The 18785-nt window shown below is 38.1% G+C and overlaps 1 protein-coding gene across 1 annotated transcript in view; it reads right to left on the bottom strand.

The window, feature by feature from the left end:
- The window catches only part of PRTG (protogenin), a 133186-nt gene extending 115150 nt beyond the window's left edge, over positions 1-18036 (bottom strand). The window contains exons 1-2 of the mRNA XM_081290211.1: positions 17799-18036; positions 15345-15647 (exon numbers count right to left, since the gene is read on the bottom strand). Of these exons, the coding sequence (XP_081146337.1) occupies positions 15345-15647; positions 17799-17892 (397 nt within the window). The 5' untranslated portion in view covers positions 17893-18036. The remainder of the gene's footprint in view (positions 1-15344; positions 15648-17798) is intronic.
- Positions 18037-18785: the final 749 nt, after the last annotated feature.

The following is an 18785-nucleotide window of genomic DNA, read 5'->3' as shown; positions in this document are numbered from 1 at the left end:
TGTGGCTAAAGATGTCTACATTTAGGGGAAAAAATAAGCATGATCTCAAATCAAAAGCTAAATTTATATTTATACTCAAGGAAGTAAAGAAAAAAGTAAAAACTAAATCCAAAGCTAGCAAAGGAAAGGAAATAACGAAAATTAGAGTGAACAAATGAAACACAGTAGATAAATGAAATAGAGAACAGAAAAACCAAAGAGAAAACCAATGAAACCAAAAGTTTATTCTTTGAAAAATATGAACAAAAATTGTCAGCACTTTAGGTAGAATGACAAATAAAAAGGAGAAAACATAAATAATTTTAAAATAAAAATGAAAGTGGGGAGATTACTAGCAACCTTAGAGGATTTTTTTAAATAATAATAAGTGAAATGGAAAAATTTCAAGAAAGACACAAAACTACCTGAAATGACTCAAGAAGAAATAGAAAATAAAAGCAAACCTAAAAAAAAGAGATTAAATCAGTAACCCAAAACCTTCCAACAAAGAAAAGAGCAAGAACAGATGATTTCATAGGGACATTCCAGAAGAATTAAATAAAAATACCTATCCTCTCAAACTTCCAAAACAACAGAGTGGGAGGGGCAATTCCTAACATTCTACCCCACCCACTTCTAATACCAAAGCCAAACATCACAAAAAGAAAAATTACAGACCGGTATCCTCTATGAATATGGATGCAAAATCTCAACAAATTGCTAGTAAACCAAATCCAAAAACTGTATTAGTCATATCTTCATCTCTGTGATAAAATATCTGAATAAAACAACTTAAAAGAAGGAAAGATCTATTTTAATCTAGGGTTTCAGAGGTTTCAGTTCACAGTCACTTGACCCATCACTGTGGGCCTGTGACAAGGCTAGACATCATGGTAGGGAGCATGTGTTGAGGCAAAGCCCTCATGGTGGCCACAAAGCAAAGAATAAGAAGAGGATACCCTTCATGGGCACACTCCTAATGACCTACCTCTTCCAATTACACCCCACCCTCCTAAAGCTTCCCCAACTTCCAAGAGCCTGTTAGTTAGGAATCCATAAGAGGATTACTCCATTCATGAGGTCAGAGCCCTGATGACCCAATCACTTCCCAAAGGCCCCACCTCTTAACACTGCCTTCAACACTGAGCCTCTGGGGCACATTTAAGATGCAAATTATAATATTTTGTCCCTGGCCCCCAAAAGCTCATGTCCATCCCAGTATTCGAATTTATTTGGTCCATCACCAAAAGTTCCCATAGTCTTAATAGTTCTAGCATTGTTCAAAAGAGCTTGAGTTCAGTTTCCTCTGAGATTCAGGCAACTTTTAGCTGTGAGCCCCTGTAAAAATCAAAAAACAACTTATATATTTACTAGCTTGGCTTGGGCAGTCCTGCTCCTATGGCCTTGCTGACTGCAGCCCACATAGCTTCTCTTTTGTGTTGGCTCTGGTCATTGCCTGTGACTTCCCTCAGCAGACATTCCACATTGCTGGCATCTCTAACATCCTAGGGTCCCTTTTGTAGCTTCAGCTTCACTCTCACAGTTCTAACCTCCAAACCATAAAATTAACAAAGTAGAATTTACCCCAGGAATGCAACAGTGATTCAACTTTTAAAAATTAATCACCAGGAACAGTGGCAAACACCTGTAATCTCACCTACTCAGGAAGCTGAGGCAGGAGGATCACAAGTTTAAGGCCAGCCTCAGCAATTTAAGAAATTCTATCTCAAAATTAAAAAAAGAAGGAGGAGGAGGAGGAGGAGGAGGAGGGGGGGGGGCTGGGATGTAGGTCTGTAGTACAGCACCTCTGGGTTCAATTCCCAGAACCAAAATAATAATAATAATCAATAAAATAAAATAATTGATGTATAGAACAAAGCAGCAGGAGCATATCTTAATTGATACAAAAAAGGCATCTGAAAAATTTTAATATACTTTCATGATAAAAATTCTCAGAAAACTAGGAATAGATTGGAACTTCTTCAACATGATAAAGAACATTTACAGAAAAACAGCTAGCATTACACCCAACAGTAAAAAAGTGAAAGTTTTTCTCCTGATCAAGAACAAGACATAGATACCTATTTTTACCACTGCTGTTCAATAGTGGACTAAAAGTTCTAGCCAAAGCAATTGGACAAGAAAAAAAGAATAAAAGGCATCCAAATGGGAGATAAAGAAATAAAACTGTATCATTTAAGGTGATCTGATCCTTAAAAAAAAAATCCACAAGAAAGCTACTAAAATTAATAAATGAACTAAGGGTATAATACCAAAACACAATAGGCAATTGTATTTATATGTACCAGCAATAAACTATTTGAAAAAGACATTTAAACAATAACAATTCTACTTACAATAACATCTAAAAGAATAAAAAAATGCATAGGAGTAAATTTCACCAAAAGTTTATTCTAAATAAACTATAAAATACTGTTGCAGTAGTCAGCTTTACATTGCTGTGACCAAAACACGTGACAAGACCAACTTGGAGAAAATAAAGTTAATTTTGGACTCCCAGTTCCAAAGGTTCAGTCCATGAACATCCAACTCTATCACTTTGGGCCCAAGGTGAGGCCCAGGACCATGGCAGAGGGCAGCAGTGGAGAAAAGCTGATCAGCCCCTGGCAGCCAGGAAGCAGAGAAAAAGAGGAAGGAGCCAGGAGATAAGCTATAAATCCTCAAGGGCTCATCCCTAGTGATTCTACTTCCTCCAGCCATGCCCTACTTGCCTACAGTTACCATCCACTTAATCTACTCAAATTAGAATGAACCAATTAGGTAACAGCTCTCATAATTTAATCATTTCACCTCTGAATATTCCTGCTTTTACACAATAACTTTTACCACAACTGGTAAAAGACAAAGTCCTAAACAAATGCAAAGGCATGCCATTCATGAATTGGAAAACTGAATATTGTTAAGATGTCAATACTACTCAAAAGTCATATACAGATTCTATTCACTACGTACAGTCCAAACATCCTTTTATGCAGAAATATAATCTGCAAGGGCCCTTGAATAACTAAAATAGACTTTTTCTTTCTTTCTTTTTTTTTTTTTTTTTGGTACTGGGGATTGAATCCAGGGATGCTTTATCAGAGCCACATCTTCAGCCCTTTTTATTTTTTATTTTGAGTCAGGGTCTCATTAAGTTGCTGAGGGCCTCACTAAGTTGCTGAGGCTACTCTCAAACTAGCCTCCTGCTTCAGCTTCCCTCATTGCTGGGATTACAGGTATGCTCCACTGCATGAGACAGCCAAAACATTTTAAGACAGAAGAACAAAGTTTGAAAACTCACGTTTTCTGATTTATAAACTAACTAAAAAGCTACAATAATCAAAATAGTGTGGTACTGGAAAAACCATATAGACCAATGAGACAGAAATAAAAGTTTAAAAATAAACTATATATATATATATATATTTAATTTATATCAACAAGGGTGCCAAGTCCAGTCTGTGGGGAATGGTGCCAGGTTAACTGGATCTCTCTCTCTCTCTCTCTCTCTCTCTCTCTCTCTCTCTCTCTATATATATATATATATATATATATATATATATATACATGAAGCTACATCCCCCATCACTGGATTTGGCAATAGATTCCTATATATGACACCAAAGCCACAAGCAACAAAAGAATAAATAAACTGGACTTCATCAAAATTGAATTTTTTTTTTTTTTGCACCAAAGAACATCAAGAAAGTAAAAAGAAAGGGCTGGGGTTGTGGCTCAGCAGTAGAGAGCTTGCCTAGCATGTGCAAGGCACTGGGTCTGATCCTCAGCACCACATGAAAATAAATAAGTAAAATAAAAAGTATTGTGTCCAACTACAACTAAAAAATAAGTATTAAAAAAACTCCTATAACTCAACAAGAAGACCAAAACCCAATTTAAAAATGGGCAAAGGATTTGAATTGACATTTCTCCAAAGAAGACATACTACTGGCCAGTAAGTACACAAACGGAAACCAACATCATTAGTCATTAGGAAAATGCAAAGCCAAAATCACGATGAGGTACCACTTCACACCTACTAGGTTAAAACAAACAAATATATACTACACACACACACACACACACACACACACACACACACACACACCATATAGTGAGTATCTGTTTAATATGGGTATATTTTTCTTTTGTACTAGGGATTGAACCTCATGGGACTCTACTACTGAATTACACTCCCAGCCCATTTTTATTTTTGAGACAGTATCTTGTTAAGTTGCCCAGGCTGGCCTTGAACTTGCAATCCTCTTGCCTCAGCCTCCCAAGTCACTGGGATTACACACATGTGCCACCATACCCAGGTATGATTTTTTTAATAAGCAAATAACAAGCATTGATGAGGATGTATAAATACTGGCAATTCTCTGACATTACTGGTGGGAACATAAAATACCTCAGTCACTGTAAAAAATGGTTTGGTGACTCCTCAAAAAGTTAAATGCAGAACTGCCATATGACTCAATAATTCTACTCTTAGGTGAATACTTAAAAGAAATGAAAATAGAGACCCAAATAGATACTTGTATGCCAATGTTCATTGCAGATGAAACAATCCAAGTGTCCATCAACAGATGAATAAACAAAATTTCATATATCCATACAATGAAACTTATTTCACCATAAAAATGTGTGAAATACTAATACATGTCACAACATGGATAAACCTTGAAACATGCTAAGGGAAAGAAGACAATCACAAAGACCACATATCGTATGATTTCATTTATATAAAATATCCAGAATAGGCAAATCTATTGAGACAGAAGGGGGAAATAAGAAGTGACAAATAATGGATATCAGGTTTCTTCAGGGGTTGATGAAAATGTTCTGAAATTACACAGTGGTGATAGATGCACAAAATCCACTGATCTACATACTTTCATTAAAACTTCCAAGCTGAGCATAGGCTGTCACTATGACTTCTTTCCATGCAAAAATGACATGTGCTCAGCCATTTATTTAAATCTCAGCCTTCTGACTACAGAAACTACAGAGGTTCTTCAGACAGGCTGAAAACCACTGCTTTAGAGCCAAGGATATATAGTTCAGCCGTTAGAACACTTGCCTAGTATGCATGAGGCCCTGGGTTTGATTCCCAGCACTGCAGCAAAAATAATAATAATAAATATAAACCACTGAAAATAATAAAATAAACTGCTGCTTTAGATCAAAGTCCCACTGGGACAGCTATATCAACAAATGCTAAACCTCTAAATAGACTGAAGATGAATCTCCCTGCACTGAGAATATATACAAGAAAATAAATTCTATAAAGCATTATAAGAGAGATAAAAATAAGGACACATCAGTGACTTATTTAACAATTACCTATTTACTACATCAATAACAAATAACCTTATACAAACACAGTAATAAAGGAGTTACATAAAAATGGTCATATTTTTTAAAGATAAATTAAGAAGTATCTTTAATATCCATGTCAATTCTGTACCATTCTCTTTTCTATATTTTGGATCTGATGATAAAATATTTAAATATGGTAAGACCCATTTCCACACAACTTACAGAGGAAAAGCTTTATTTAAGCACTGCAAATTCATGACTAGAATCCAAAAACCTAAGCGCTAGTCTCACATTTAGTAGTACCTGAGAAAGCGCCCTTCCTCTTCCTGCTTTACATTTCTAATGTGCAAAATAGAAATTTCAAAGACTATAAAAGTTGAAATCTTTATTCTGTGTAAAAGAAGAAATGATGATGCAAGTCAAATTAGGCCTCAAGGACGCTCTATGGATTACAGGATAAGTTTTAGCTTATTTTCAGGTTCTCTCTTCAAAATGTTCATTGCCATTATCTTAACGAATCTAAATGCTTGGAGATCAGTGGAAATTTTAATGTATTTTCTTTGTCTCTCTTCTCTCCCTTCCCACACTCAATGTCCCTTTCTGCAAGTTGACTGGAAAACACTTATGTCAGCTTTTTCCTATCCTGATTAAATATGGTAGAGTTAATTCTAGATTAAGAAACCAGTCACATCCCTATTGACCAACTGGATCCACTTATAATTTCTCATTGTAAAGAGTTTGTTAAGCATTGAAATTTTATCTTTAAATATCAGAACATCCAAGTCCACATCTTGGTGGACTTTAAGTCAATGAAAATAAACTTTAAGCCAGATGTACACCTGCAATCCCAGAAGCTAGAGGCTGAGGCAGCAGGGTGGCAGGTTCAAGGCCATTCTAGGCAACTTAGTGAGAACCTGTCCCAACATTTTTAAAAAAGGAGGAGGATTCTAGAAATGTAGTTCAGAAGTACAGCACCTCTGGGTTTAATCCCCAGTAGCAAAAAAAAAAAAAAGGAAAATTTAATTTCACAAAGCTGCTTCTGTCTATATCCTTCCTTTCATGTTAACCACAAATTTCTAAAAAATGTGCTAAATCATCTGGGTAAAGATATTTTCAGGCTTTGAGGAAATCATATTCCATCCCTGGGATCACTTTTAATAATCCTTTGAATAATCTTGCAGCTTTACCAAAGGTGGTCCCTCAATTAAAATTATGTTAAAGTCATTATAACTTAGAGCATGAATGTGGCTTCTCTTGAACATATAAACATTAATTCTTTTTATTGAGAAAACAATAAGCACATTTAACTGGCAAAATTACTTAAGAAAAGCTGTGATTTCTTGTTTAAAAAAACGGTAATGCCAACATCAAAGCATTTTTCCTATTTTAAATCCTGAGGTCAATATTTTAATTTTAGTTACTTTAAATCCAATCAGAGGGCCTAATTCAGTTTGAAAGCTCGGGAATATTAAACCATATCTTTCTTAATAGGAAATGGTGGGAGTGGGAAGCCAGTATAATCTGTTTCTATTAAAACACAAATACTCCAGGTGCAATGGCGCCTGTAATCCCAGTGGCTTGGAAGGCCAAGGCAGGAGAATTTCGAGTTCAATGCCAGTCTCAGCAAAAGTGAGGTACTAAGCCACTCAGTGAGTCCCTGTCTCTAAATAAAATACAAAATAGAGCTAGGGATGTGGTTCAGTGGTCTAGTGCCCCTGTACCCCCCCACTAGCAAAAAAAAAAAAAAAAAATACACAAATACACTTGCATGGCATGCACAAAGCCCTAGGTTCAACCTCCAGAGCTACAAAAAACACTAAAAATAATAATTCTAAAACAAAAACATGAGCAAAACTCTCAAGATGAAGTATTTTTAAAACTATTAAGTGAAAATAAATACTGAGTCAATAAACATCAGAATACACTATTAACAGCAGAACCAGTGTGTAAACTTTCAAAGCAGCATAATCATTCTGAACTGTCCCATCTCAGACAAAGTAACCTATTTTTCTAGGTTCTTAAAAATAGTACTAATCCAAATTATCAGTACTGGTTTTAGACTTTCTCTATATAGAAGTGCTTCAAAGGCAAGTTAAACAGTAGCCAAATTATTTTCATTCTTTTTTTCTTAGTGATTTAAATGGCTCTCTAGTAATATGACTGGACCAAATCATATTTACTGAATTATAATAACAGAATTCTGAAAATAAGGGTAATGTGTTCCTCAATATCCACTCCCCTTTTCCCTCAGTTATCCACTTTTACCAATATGACAACTAAGCAGAAGAATAGTGATTTGTCAAGCCATGTGAGACACTGGCAGTGGAGAAAGCACTAAAGCTTGGCTACTCTGCCTCTTTGTCACTTTTCCCATTTTTCTATCACAGCTTCCAGCAACTTAAAAAATACAGCAGCACTGTATTTACTAGAAATTGAAACTTGTCATCTCTCATGAAGATATTATATCCAGAACATTATAAATCTTCCTTGACACAAATATTATTACCAATAGTTGCAGAATTTTCCTTAAATACATTCATCTTTTCTATTTTGAACTAACTGATGACTTCTTGTACGCCAAGTATTCTGTGGAATAGAATGAAAATGGTGCTAAATGTCGAGCCAGCCTTGCTCAGTTCTAGAGTCCCTCAGTAGAAAACCATTTCCTCTTCCATCATCTCTACTTGTCTCCTGGACCACCAGTGGTCATTGGCCTCTACAGCAACTAGCAACACATAGCAACAGTCATAACTTTTCCTAGCATGAATAGCTAACAGTACACACGAAAAGGGATGTCTTTTTAGAAAGATGCAGACTGAAATCCCTGCCCATCACTAATAGGCAATCTAAAACAATACTTCAAAATAACCACTTGAACTTTTACCTGCAACTTCCTGTGTACTGGTTAGTGTGCTATAATTTCTAACTGTTTTTGCTTTATCCATGCTTGATGCTGTCTCAGTGAGCTACCATTTCTACATCTTTATCTGCAGGAAGTTAAATTGCTTCTACCCACAACAAGAGTTGAGGGTATTGCTGAATTAGCTGAAAAGATTTGTTAACCAGGGGCTGAGGCTGTGGTAGAGTGCTCCCCTAGCATGCATGGGGTACTGGGTTCAATCCTCAGCACCATATAAAAATAAAATAAAGATATTGTGTCCACCTAAAACGAAAAAATAAATTAAAAAAATATTTAAAAAAAGATTTGTTAACCATTCAGCTCCCCACCACTTACTACAAGCAAAATGCTACACTATAGGCTGTTCAAGTCAGTTTCCTTTTCTCCACAATAAATTCTACTTAACATTTCCCACACACAGAGATTGCCTGTATCTTTTCAACTATTGACAACCATCACTCACATCAAGAAAATAAAAGGTTCAAAACAAAACAAAAACTTTGGGGGTACACTTCAGTGGTAGGGTGCTTGCTGCTTAGCATGTGCAAAGAGGTCCTGGGGTTTGATCCCCAGCACTGCAAAGAAACAAAAGTGTTGAGTCAATAAAATTTTTATTTACTCTCTGACTAGATATCAGATTTAAAAAATCTAAAATATTGAAATAAAAGTGAACGGGACTACAGAAAAATGAAACCCGAACAGTACTGTGTGTGAAAAAAAGGAAAGAGAAGCACTATTATTCTAACTTAGACAATGACTCAAATCTATTTTTTTAAATTAAGCCTCCTTTATAATATTTAAAGAATAGTTCTCTAATCAAAAAACTTGGGGGCTGGGATGTGGCTCAGCACCAAAGCACTTGCCTCGCATTCACCAAGCCCTGGGTTTGATCCCCAGTTCAAAAAGAGAAAAGACAAAAAAGAATCCTACCAAAAATAAATAAGAAAAAAAAAATTAGCATTGCTATTAAACAACAAAAAAAGAAAAATAAAAAGGAAGGCTATCACAGATCAGATATCAAAAGTTTGACAAAAACAATTAAAGTACTAACAGCCCTAACTAGCATCACTCAGTTTCCTAGTACCTTCAGAAATATCAGTGGTTCCCAACCAAGGGTGACTTTGCCTCCCAGCAGGGATTTTTTGATGTCCCAAATAGGAGGAGCATCAAATGGACAGAAGCCAGGGATGCTGCTACACATCAAACAACATATGGGACCCAAAATGCCAAGGCAGAGAAACCCTTAGAAATGAGGTCCACAGGCCAAACATTCTTCTGTTTTATTGGTGGTGGGGAAGGTACATATTGGTAAAGTACAAGATAAATCATTGAGTGCTATCTGGGTCTAAGCAGTACTAAAAGTTAAAAAGAGAAAAGAACAATTTATTTAAAGTCATCTGTATAAAGCAGCATAAAACACAACAATGAAATAAAAAAGAACAGTTACACCATTCTAGATAGACAGGGATTTACTATAGTTTCATAAAGTAAGCTTTAAAAAGAAAATTTCCCTTCAATAAGTCCTAAGGACTAAACCCAGTGACAATATGATCTGAAACCAGAACCCTGAACAATGACTGCATTCCTCAACAGTCTCTTGATTAACCTAGCTACTACAATTGCAAAAGCTATTAAAAATATATCTCTAAATACAAGAGAAGGGCAAACCCTTTAGAAACTGAAAAAAAAAAACAAACATTTTTAATTTATGCCTTCTGCTCAGTCTTTATGAATTTGGCTTTTAAAGACTCATCAAATGCAGTTTCTAAGAATCAGAAGCTTAAAAAAAAAAAAACAAAGAATGCAAAAGTCAGGAAAGAATTTGTCAGATTAGTGTCAGAGACTTTTGTAAGGATGATGCCTTCATCCTCTGCACACATATCCCTACAGAAGTTCACTTGGCTTCACAATTACAGCTGCTGAAAGGTAATCTGGTACATTTTTACCTATTTTGTACATCACTATTGCCAACTATTTTCTGCAGGCTCACTCTGTGCAGAGTACCATGTAGAGGCAAATGCAAGTACTACTTCAGTGATTACAACTTCCTCTTCCTTTCTTTTGTACCAAAATTTCAGTGATGAGTTTAAAAAGTGCCTTAATAAAGAGTCTGCACAGTATAAACTCTTAAAAGTATTAAAATTGACTTGACTAACACTGAAAATTTAGTTTGGGGGCAGTTTTTAGGATTTCTTTTAGAACAAAGTTATTTCTAAAATTCAAGTAGGATCTTCAACAAAACACTTGACTCAACCTCAGTTTTCATATAATTAGTCGTTATCAGCTGGAAGTAATGAACTAACAAAGCAACCTGTTTATAAGAGATAAAAACCACTTCTAAAATATGAAGTAAAAAAAAAGAATCATGGTTTTCAAAAAAAGTAACCTCAAATGCATTTGATTTATTAACTGAAATACTCTTTTAACCTAAAGCCCTGCTTAAAAGATTTGTTTTTTGCTATTCTTTTAAATTGCTCTGGACTTCATCAATAGGCCCAGCTGTTAAATGTGGGAGCAAATGACAACAAATCCCTGTGCAAACAACTCCTAAGAGTGAGACCCTTTCTTTAGAATTACCAGAGATAGTGGACAGAAGGGGGCATACCAAGTACCTTTCAAAGTTCCATTAAAAATCAGAATAAAAAAAAAATAAATACTCAAAGAAAAATGTGATTCCATCCCTTACTGGATCCTGCTTTGCACATATGTGTACACACACACACACACACACGCACACATGCACGCACACACCTATATATGTTACATTATATAATATATATTTGTTCAATATATATTTAGATAGTGTAACAGGTTTCTGAAAATGAGAAATAATCCTCACAAATCAAGAAAAAAGTGGGAAAAACTGGTTCCATTACCCAGAGATAATAAGGCAGACAGTGTCATAGTAAGTTTGTAGGACTATAAATACAACTTGAATTTCTTGATTTCACTTATTCAAAATGGTCGTTTTTAAGTCAAGACATACACTTTTTAAATATGTCACCTCTCTTTTTTTAAGGTGATTTTTCTTTACCAGAAAGCATCAAAAGGACTTTATATATAGTGTTAGCAGAATGGTCTCTCTGAATATCTGAATTCTGTCTTATTTTTCCAAAATCAAACAACTTTAGCTTATGTATTAGCACTGCTGAATTAGGTCAGGTAACTGCTAACAGCTTGACTTGGAGAAGCATGTACACAGGTAAAAGACTGTCCTTACAACATCTACAAATGTCAATAAAATAGTGACATTATAGCAAAATTTTGCTTTTTTGGGTCTATAATCATTAATAAAACCTGAGCTATCATCTCATATTTCCTATGATTTCCTTTTCAATACACCATTTACCCTCTTTTTAAAAAACATAATTTTTAAAATGTTTTAATATATTTAACTTCACATTTAAAAACCAAGATTGGACTTTTTTTTTTTTTTTTTTCAGTGCTGATGATATAACCCAGGGCCTCACACATGACATTTAAGAGCTCTACCACTAAGCTGCATCCACCCTGGACTATAATTTATAAATTACTCTGCAAGACAGAAAACCATACCCACAGGACAGTTGTTCACTAATCCCACAAAAACACCTTAAATTTCATCTTAATTTAAACCTACATGATGAACATTTTATTCATGAAAACCAACTTATATCCTAAAGGAAATGACTTTTGCTACTTAAACTTATTGAAATGCACTCTTTAACAACTTTACTGATGCCAGAATTAATCTCAAAATTTTGAATGAAAAAAATCAGTTACAATGATTTTTATGCTCTTCAAGCTATAAATGCTCACATCAAGTATTATTTTATGCCCAAGTGAACAGTCATGAAAAACCTAGGAAATACAGGCCAACTTTATGTTACCTTTCCCTCTTCCTAGGACTTCAATTTCCACTTTTATGGAAAGGAAATAAACAACCAGCTTCCTGTTCAATCACTAGCTTACAACCAGTCTTTTACACATCACAGAACACAACCCTCCTACTCCCTTTACTTCTTTCAAATGTCTCTTATCTTAATTTAAACTTGTTGAAATATGAGACTGTTTTACCACACTAATGCTTTTCTATGGAATTTATCTTATTTCAACATTAAAGAATGGAAGAAACATTAATTCCCTCGTTTTTATTCCTAAAATATTTAAATTATTTATATAATGAAGACAACACACACAAGTGAAAATTTGATTTGCTAAATTAAAAAATTCAAATCTATAGGAATGTTTTAATTTTCTGTTCTTACTCTTATACACAACTGGAAAAAGCGTCTCCCACATTACTCCCTTCTAATTACATAAAAAAAAAACAGCTAAAATGGATATCAATTAAAAAGATTACCTTTAAAAAAAAAGCTAAATATTACTTTAACCCTATATTTTCCTTTAAAAATACGATGCCTTGGCAAAACTAAGTTAGATGAATTCTTTTGTGCTTGGATGAACAACAGGAAAGCAAAGCCTCCAGGCCTTTGGGGAAGAACCTTGTCCCTGCAGCCCTGCTCTGATGTGCTTGGGAGATAAGGCTCCATAGAGACACTTAAGGAAAGGCCTGTTCACATTTGAATTTCTGCATTCCTCAAGAACAATTCATGGCAATAACTAACTTTGCAGAAGAGCTACATGAAAGCTTTGGCCAATGAATGAGGGTCATCTGCTCTTTATCACAAGGGTAAACCTCATCCTGGCCAGTTTCTAACCTTTTAACCCTGTGAATTCCTAATTTACACATGAATAATGGAATTCTTGCCTAGAGTGCAACTTTCAGCTTCTAGTTCCTAAGTTTAGAAACCAAGATTGGATTGCCTGTGTGTTAAAAATCTAAAACTTGCACAAATTACAGCTTTAAATTTCAGGTACTGTACCATTACATTTCTGAACCAAAAGATATGCTGGCTTACAAAATCCCTAAGCAAATAAAAAGCATATACATGTACCCTACTGTTATCAATGACTGGGAGAACCAGCTCCAAAAGTAAAAACAAAAACAGAATGTCCACTTAATGCCTATTCTCTTTCTGTTTACTCCAGATAACATCTTTAGAAATCAAAACTAACTGATAATTCAGGATCTCTAAGAAATTTCATATTTCTAAAGAAAAATCTAAATCCACTATACATTTTGTATTTTAAATTCATAATACTGACTGAATTTTCCTAGCTAAACACCTCCTCAAGGTTAAATAAAATATGTGCACCTGAAGAACATGGTCCCTAACTGATTACAGTTGGAAACTGTAATACAGCAAAGCAATGTTATAGTAGTTTCATTGGAAAAGTTTTTGGTCCTTATAATATGAAGTGACCTTTACCATAATACCCTTCAAAATGATTTACCTCTAATTACTTATTATTAGTGATAATTTTATAAAGATACAAAAATCTAAAGATTTAAAAAGCTAGTACTTTTTTTTTTTTTGTGCTGAGTCTTGAAGTCAAGTGTCTTATGTATGCTAAGCACATGCTCTACCACAGAGGTATATCTCCAGCCTCTAGTACTAACGTATATTTGTTACATCCATCATACACCTTTCAGGCTTTGTTTATGAAATCAGACAGCTCTGTGTGCTTTCAAAAGTGTTCCTGGGAGCCCTAGGATTCGGTCAGGCTTCTCATGAGGTCCTACAAAAGTGTGATGGTGACAAATGCTTCATCTTTTCCTGCCATTGCCCACCCCCTCAACTTCCAACCTCTTCCCCCAAAGGTAATACAAGTTACAGTTCCTGAGTATGAAAACCCAAGATTCCACAAACCTGAAAAGGTGGAAAAACCAGAATCCTATAGAATAATTTTACATTAGAGAAAATTTAAATGAACTGATAAAAGCACTATCTTGTGAATAGTACTGCACAGAAAAACCATTCATCAATGAAAATAATGTTTTTCATTATTATTTTAATGGATAATTCCATATATAAAAATAATGGATAATTCCAGTGATTAAAAAAAAAAAAGACCAGAAAGAAGGTAAGTATATCAGAAATCCTCTCAGGTTTATGTTCTTCTTTGGCAGGAGTGGGGTGGGGCCAGATTTAGAAACTTCTAATTTTCTGCCATTTTTCAACATAAAAATCATTTTTTGTAAAGTATTTTCTACAATCATTGTACAAAATAAATTAATAATTACTAACATGAGGATAGCATAATTATGGCCATGAGTTACTAGAATTAAATTTATCTTGGAAAGTCCTGCCACTAGCCTAAGTTTCAATTATAAAGACCTTGAAAAGACTATTGCCAAAAGATCGCACCTTATCTCAAGAATACCCTCTTTACCTGTTGTTCATTTTATAAACAATCAATTTATAGGTACAGTACAAAATTCATCTTTTGTTGATTAACAAAAATCACATAACTAGAATACCTGTAATCCTATTTTTAAGATACAATTTTGTTTTCCAATATTGAAATAGTGTTTGATGACCTGAAGAGGTAGCAACCTCAGTGGAAGCAGAGTTCCCTACCTGTCCTGAGCCAATCATTACACTCAAGTTACCAGGTCAACCACTAAGCAATGGATCATTTGGACAAATGGCTGCTCTGATGGGGTTAATACAAAGGAAATCATTAGACAGCACACTTTATGACAACTGGGGGGGAAAAATAAGCAGATCTGGTTTAAGTCCATTAGGCATAATATGGAAATGGCCTTAATCTCTTTCCCTCCCAGCAGGAAAACAGGAATACTTCAAAGGCTTGAGAGTTACTGACCAATGCCCTGCCTTACAATTAAAAAGCAACATGGGTGATCTAAAAAGCAGTCAGAGAAATAGAAGGTTGAGCTATAAGAAAGATTTAGCACTCAAGGGCCATCTACAAAGCAGGTTTACTTGTGATTGTTTTTATTTAATTGCTAATTTCTAAAAGATGAAATTTTAGAACAAACTTTTATTATGTTGGCCAAACTTACACATCCAATTCTTACAGGGCGAACATTTGAAATTTATATAAAGTCACCTCTATCAGGTTTTATATCACTTGTGTTCTAAACCTAATGACTTCTGTTTTCAAATTTATGTATTTTTTTGCATTTTTGCCTTTATTTCCAATTTCTTCATGTATGACTTTCAGTATTATATTCATAAATCAAGAAATCAAAATGTAGTAACAAAAAATGTCAACAACCAAAATCTTAAACACTTACTTGATAAGGTAAGATGAGCTTTTTGACTAAGAATGGCTCCATATTTGTTCATTGCCAAGCACTGATAAAATCCTTCATCGGACTGCTCTCCTCTCCTGCCTTCCACCTCACTGATGTATAAAGAGCCGTTAGAAAGAACCTGGATCCGTTTATTTTCAGATACTTTTGCTCCATTTTTCAACCATGTGACCTTAATAGGAACTTCTCCATGAGCCTGGCAATCTAAAATGACTGGGTCCTTTCTTGTGACAGTTACATCCTGTGGTTCTTTTATAAAAAACAGTTCGCTAATGCACCACACTCCTATAAGGAAAAAGGGAGAAAGGTATATCCAGAATTATAGGTATAAATTCATTTAACACGCAATTGTAAAACACATATTCAGGGTATAAGACAAAGTTTAACTAACCATATTATTTAACTTACAAGCACTTTAATAAACCAACCTAAGTTTTAGCAAATCTTTCAACAAATCAGAGAAATCACCCTGCAACATTTACACTAAAAGTACAAAGGAAGATTCCAATAACTTCTATGCCTTATAAGAATTCTGTTCTCAAGTTCCTTGCTAGAGTTTCAAAATCATCAGGAAAACTCATGAGCACAAGCTGTTTGCTGCTTTTACAAGCTTGTCAAAAAGATCTTGAACAGAGTAAGTCGTAAAAGTCTAATTTTACAAGAAATCATTAGCAAAACTCCAACTCTGTGAACAAGCAAGTTTATTTCCTTGTCCCTTGAAGTGTTTTTGGAACCCTTGGCACCTACTCCTTTGGGAGGAGCGTTTATCTTTTGTGACAAATTACAAGTTTGCATTTTTCTATCTGCCCTTTTACAGCAGGGATTGTCTCCTCTTCTTGAAAGAAATCCATTTACTTAATTTCTGCAGAGCCAGCTAGGTATTTAAAGGACAAACAATAGACTTTGAAAAGTTGGTAACTCTTGCTGCTTGTACTCAGTGGGTGATCGGATTAGGAAACTTTTATTTCACTTTTTTAGAACTACCAACTGTTGGAAAAAATGCGTGACTAATTGGTCCTTACTGTCTAATAGGGATAGGAGATTGCTTAATCAACCAATACACATTTTTATCAGAGCAGAGGAAATGCTTTATCCTAAGCATACACATCGCCCCTGGCCCCAGCTAGGATAAAGCATTAGATGACCACTAATACTTTGTTACCTCCTGCTTTCAGAGCAAAGAGCAGGCCAAAGTCTTGCATATTGATTGGGGCTGGAGTTGGGGTGTGAGTTCCATCTTTCTCCTTGTCATTTTGAATCCATGATTGCAAAGCCTCAGGAATGATTTCTCTGTTTCTGATCAAGGCAGATCCTCAGAAACCCCATGCTCCGGGCTCCCGACTTCCCCTAAAGTATGCCCAGGGCGACCTGAGTCACCCTTACAACCTCGCGCTACGCTGACCACTCCGGAAGGCGCCCATTGTGTTTCTGAGCCACATCTGACTTTGATCCTTTTCTCACGCGAACTGAAATTAACTCCTCTAGAAAAAAAAACTAAACTCCAGCCTTTGTAAATAAACAAATAAAAATCCATTCCCCTTAAAACCTCTCTCCTACACTCCGCCTTCCTCCCCAGCCACTACACTTTTTACTCTCCCAGAGGAAACCAACAACGAAGCAAAAAAGAAAAAGGAGTTCACCCAAATTTGTGCAAGACTAACCCTGAAGTTGCAGGAACCCTCAAATCCGTACACACCTCTGGTCCTGCCCCAAATATCTAAATTCAGGAAATAAATTCTATTTAGGCACTTTCCTTCCCAGCTTCGGGTACATTTCTCCCGGTCCCTCGGGGGCCAAGCAACTTTCAACCTTTCTCTTTGCAATTCCGGCCTCCCATCTCCTGGCTTGACTCGGACCCGGAAAACTGGGGGCAATGGAGTGTGGACATGGGCACTGAGTTCCCTTATTCCCTTCCCCAGCCCTGAAAGGCGGGGGAACCCCCACTGCAAACACCAGAAGCCGCGCGGAACCGCGGCGCCCCCTGCGCGGTGAGGCTGCCACTAAGGAAACAATATAAATAAAGCCACGTGCGGCCGCCGCGGCCCCGGCGGGCGGGCGGCGCGGAGTCCCGGCTGGCCGCGGAGGCGGGGACGCGGCCGAAGCCGGGACAATGGCGCGAGAAGGAAGGGACAAGAGTGGACAGCGCCCGCTATGGCCCTGCAGCCTGTAGCCGAGGGAGCTCGGCAACAGAGGACGTGCGCGGGGAGAAGCTCCCACAGCTATGCCCACGCCCGGCAGAGCCTGCGGTCACCCGCGCCTCTAGCCCGCGGCTCCGGACAGGCCGCAGAAAGGGGACAGGGGCCGGTGGTCAGCGCCACCACGGAGGACTCCACTACTCTCCCCCAACGCCCCCAGTTACCTCCCTCTCCATCCCACACGCTCCTGCTCCCTCCCCACAGTCGGGGTGAGCGGAACCGTAGAAGAAAGCGCGCCCACCTGGAAAGGGGCCGAGGAGCAGCAGGAACAGGAGCGCGCGGAACGGCATCCCCGGCGGCCGAGGCCGGGCAAGGGGTCGTACTGAAGGCGCCATTCAGCAGGGCTACACGGGCATGCTCCCCGGCTGCCCCACAGCCGCTGTCCGCCTGCCGCCCCCGCCTCCGGGCACTCCCAGCGCCGCGGCTGCACGCACACAGCCTGGGTTTCCCGCTCCCGCACCCGCGTGGCGTGGCGCGGCTGGGCGCTGTGGTGGCGACTCTGGCGCGCGGACACTCGCTCGCGCGAGGCAGGGGGCCTGAGAGTCCGGCCTGGGGGCGGAGTGAGGCGGCGGCTGGAGAGGGCGGGGGCGGCGGAGTGGACAGCGCCGCTACTGCCGGCCTGGGGACTACTTTCTACATCTGGCCCCTGGTCCGGGGACCAGGAGGTCGGCGCGGCCGGCGGAGGGAGACGCCGGGAAGGGGCCGGGAGCGGCCAGGTCGCGGCCCCAGGGAGAGGGGGCGGGCCCCGCTGGACAATGCACCTGGGGGTCAAGCCCCGGCTGAGGGTCCCGGCCCGCGCCCCCGCCCCCTCTGCCTCTGCGCCACCGTCGACGACAGAGCCACAAAGGCCACAAGCCTCCAGCCCAGCCAGCCCCCAGGGCCCCTCTCCCGCCGGCTAGTTTAGGATTGGGGCGGAGGAGGCGGGGGCTGGGGGGGATGGTGTTGAGAGACGTGGAAAGGCCGGAGACTTCTCCCCTGATGCCCCCTGCCCATCCCCCTCCTTCTCTCACCCGCTGAGGCCCTGTGGAGGGAAATCTATTTCCCACTTCGGAGATTTGTCAGCTCAACTGGAGGCATCTCCGGGCGATAAGCCCACACATTCTAGGGTCGTTCTTATCCTCCCTGACCCGATCAGATGCAGCACTAGCTTAAAAACCTCTCTAAAGAGTGCCTGAAATGAACAATTAACTTTAGGAGAGACGTTTTATTATCTCTTCCTCAAGTTAGT

This window comes from Spermophilus citellus (genome assembly GCF_964194105.1).
Source record: "Spermophilus citellus genome assembly, chromosome: 4".
Classification (NCBI taxonomy): Eukaryota; Metazoa; Chordata; class Mammalia; order Rodentia; family Sciuridae; genus Spermophilus; species Spermophilus citellus.
This window is presented reverse-complemented; position numbering and strand designations above follow the sequence as displayed.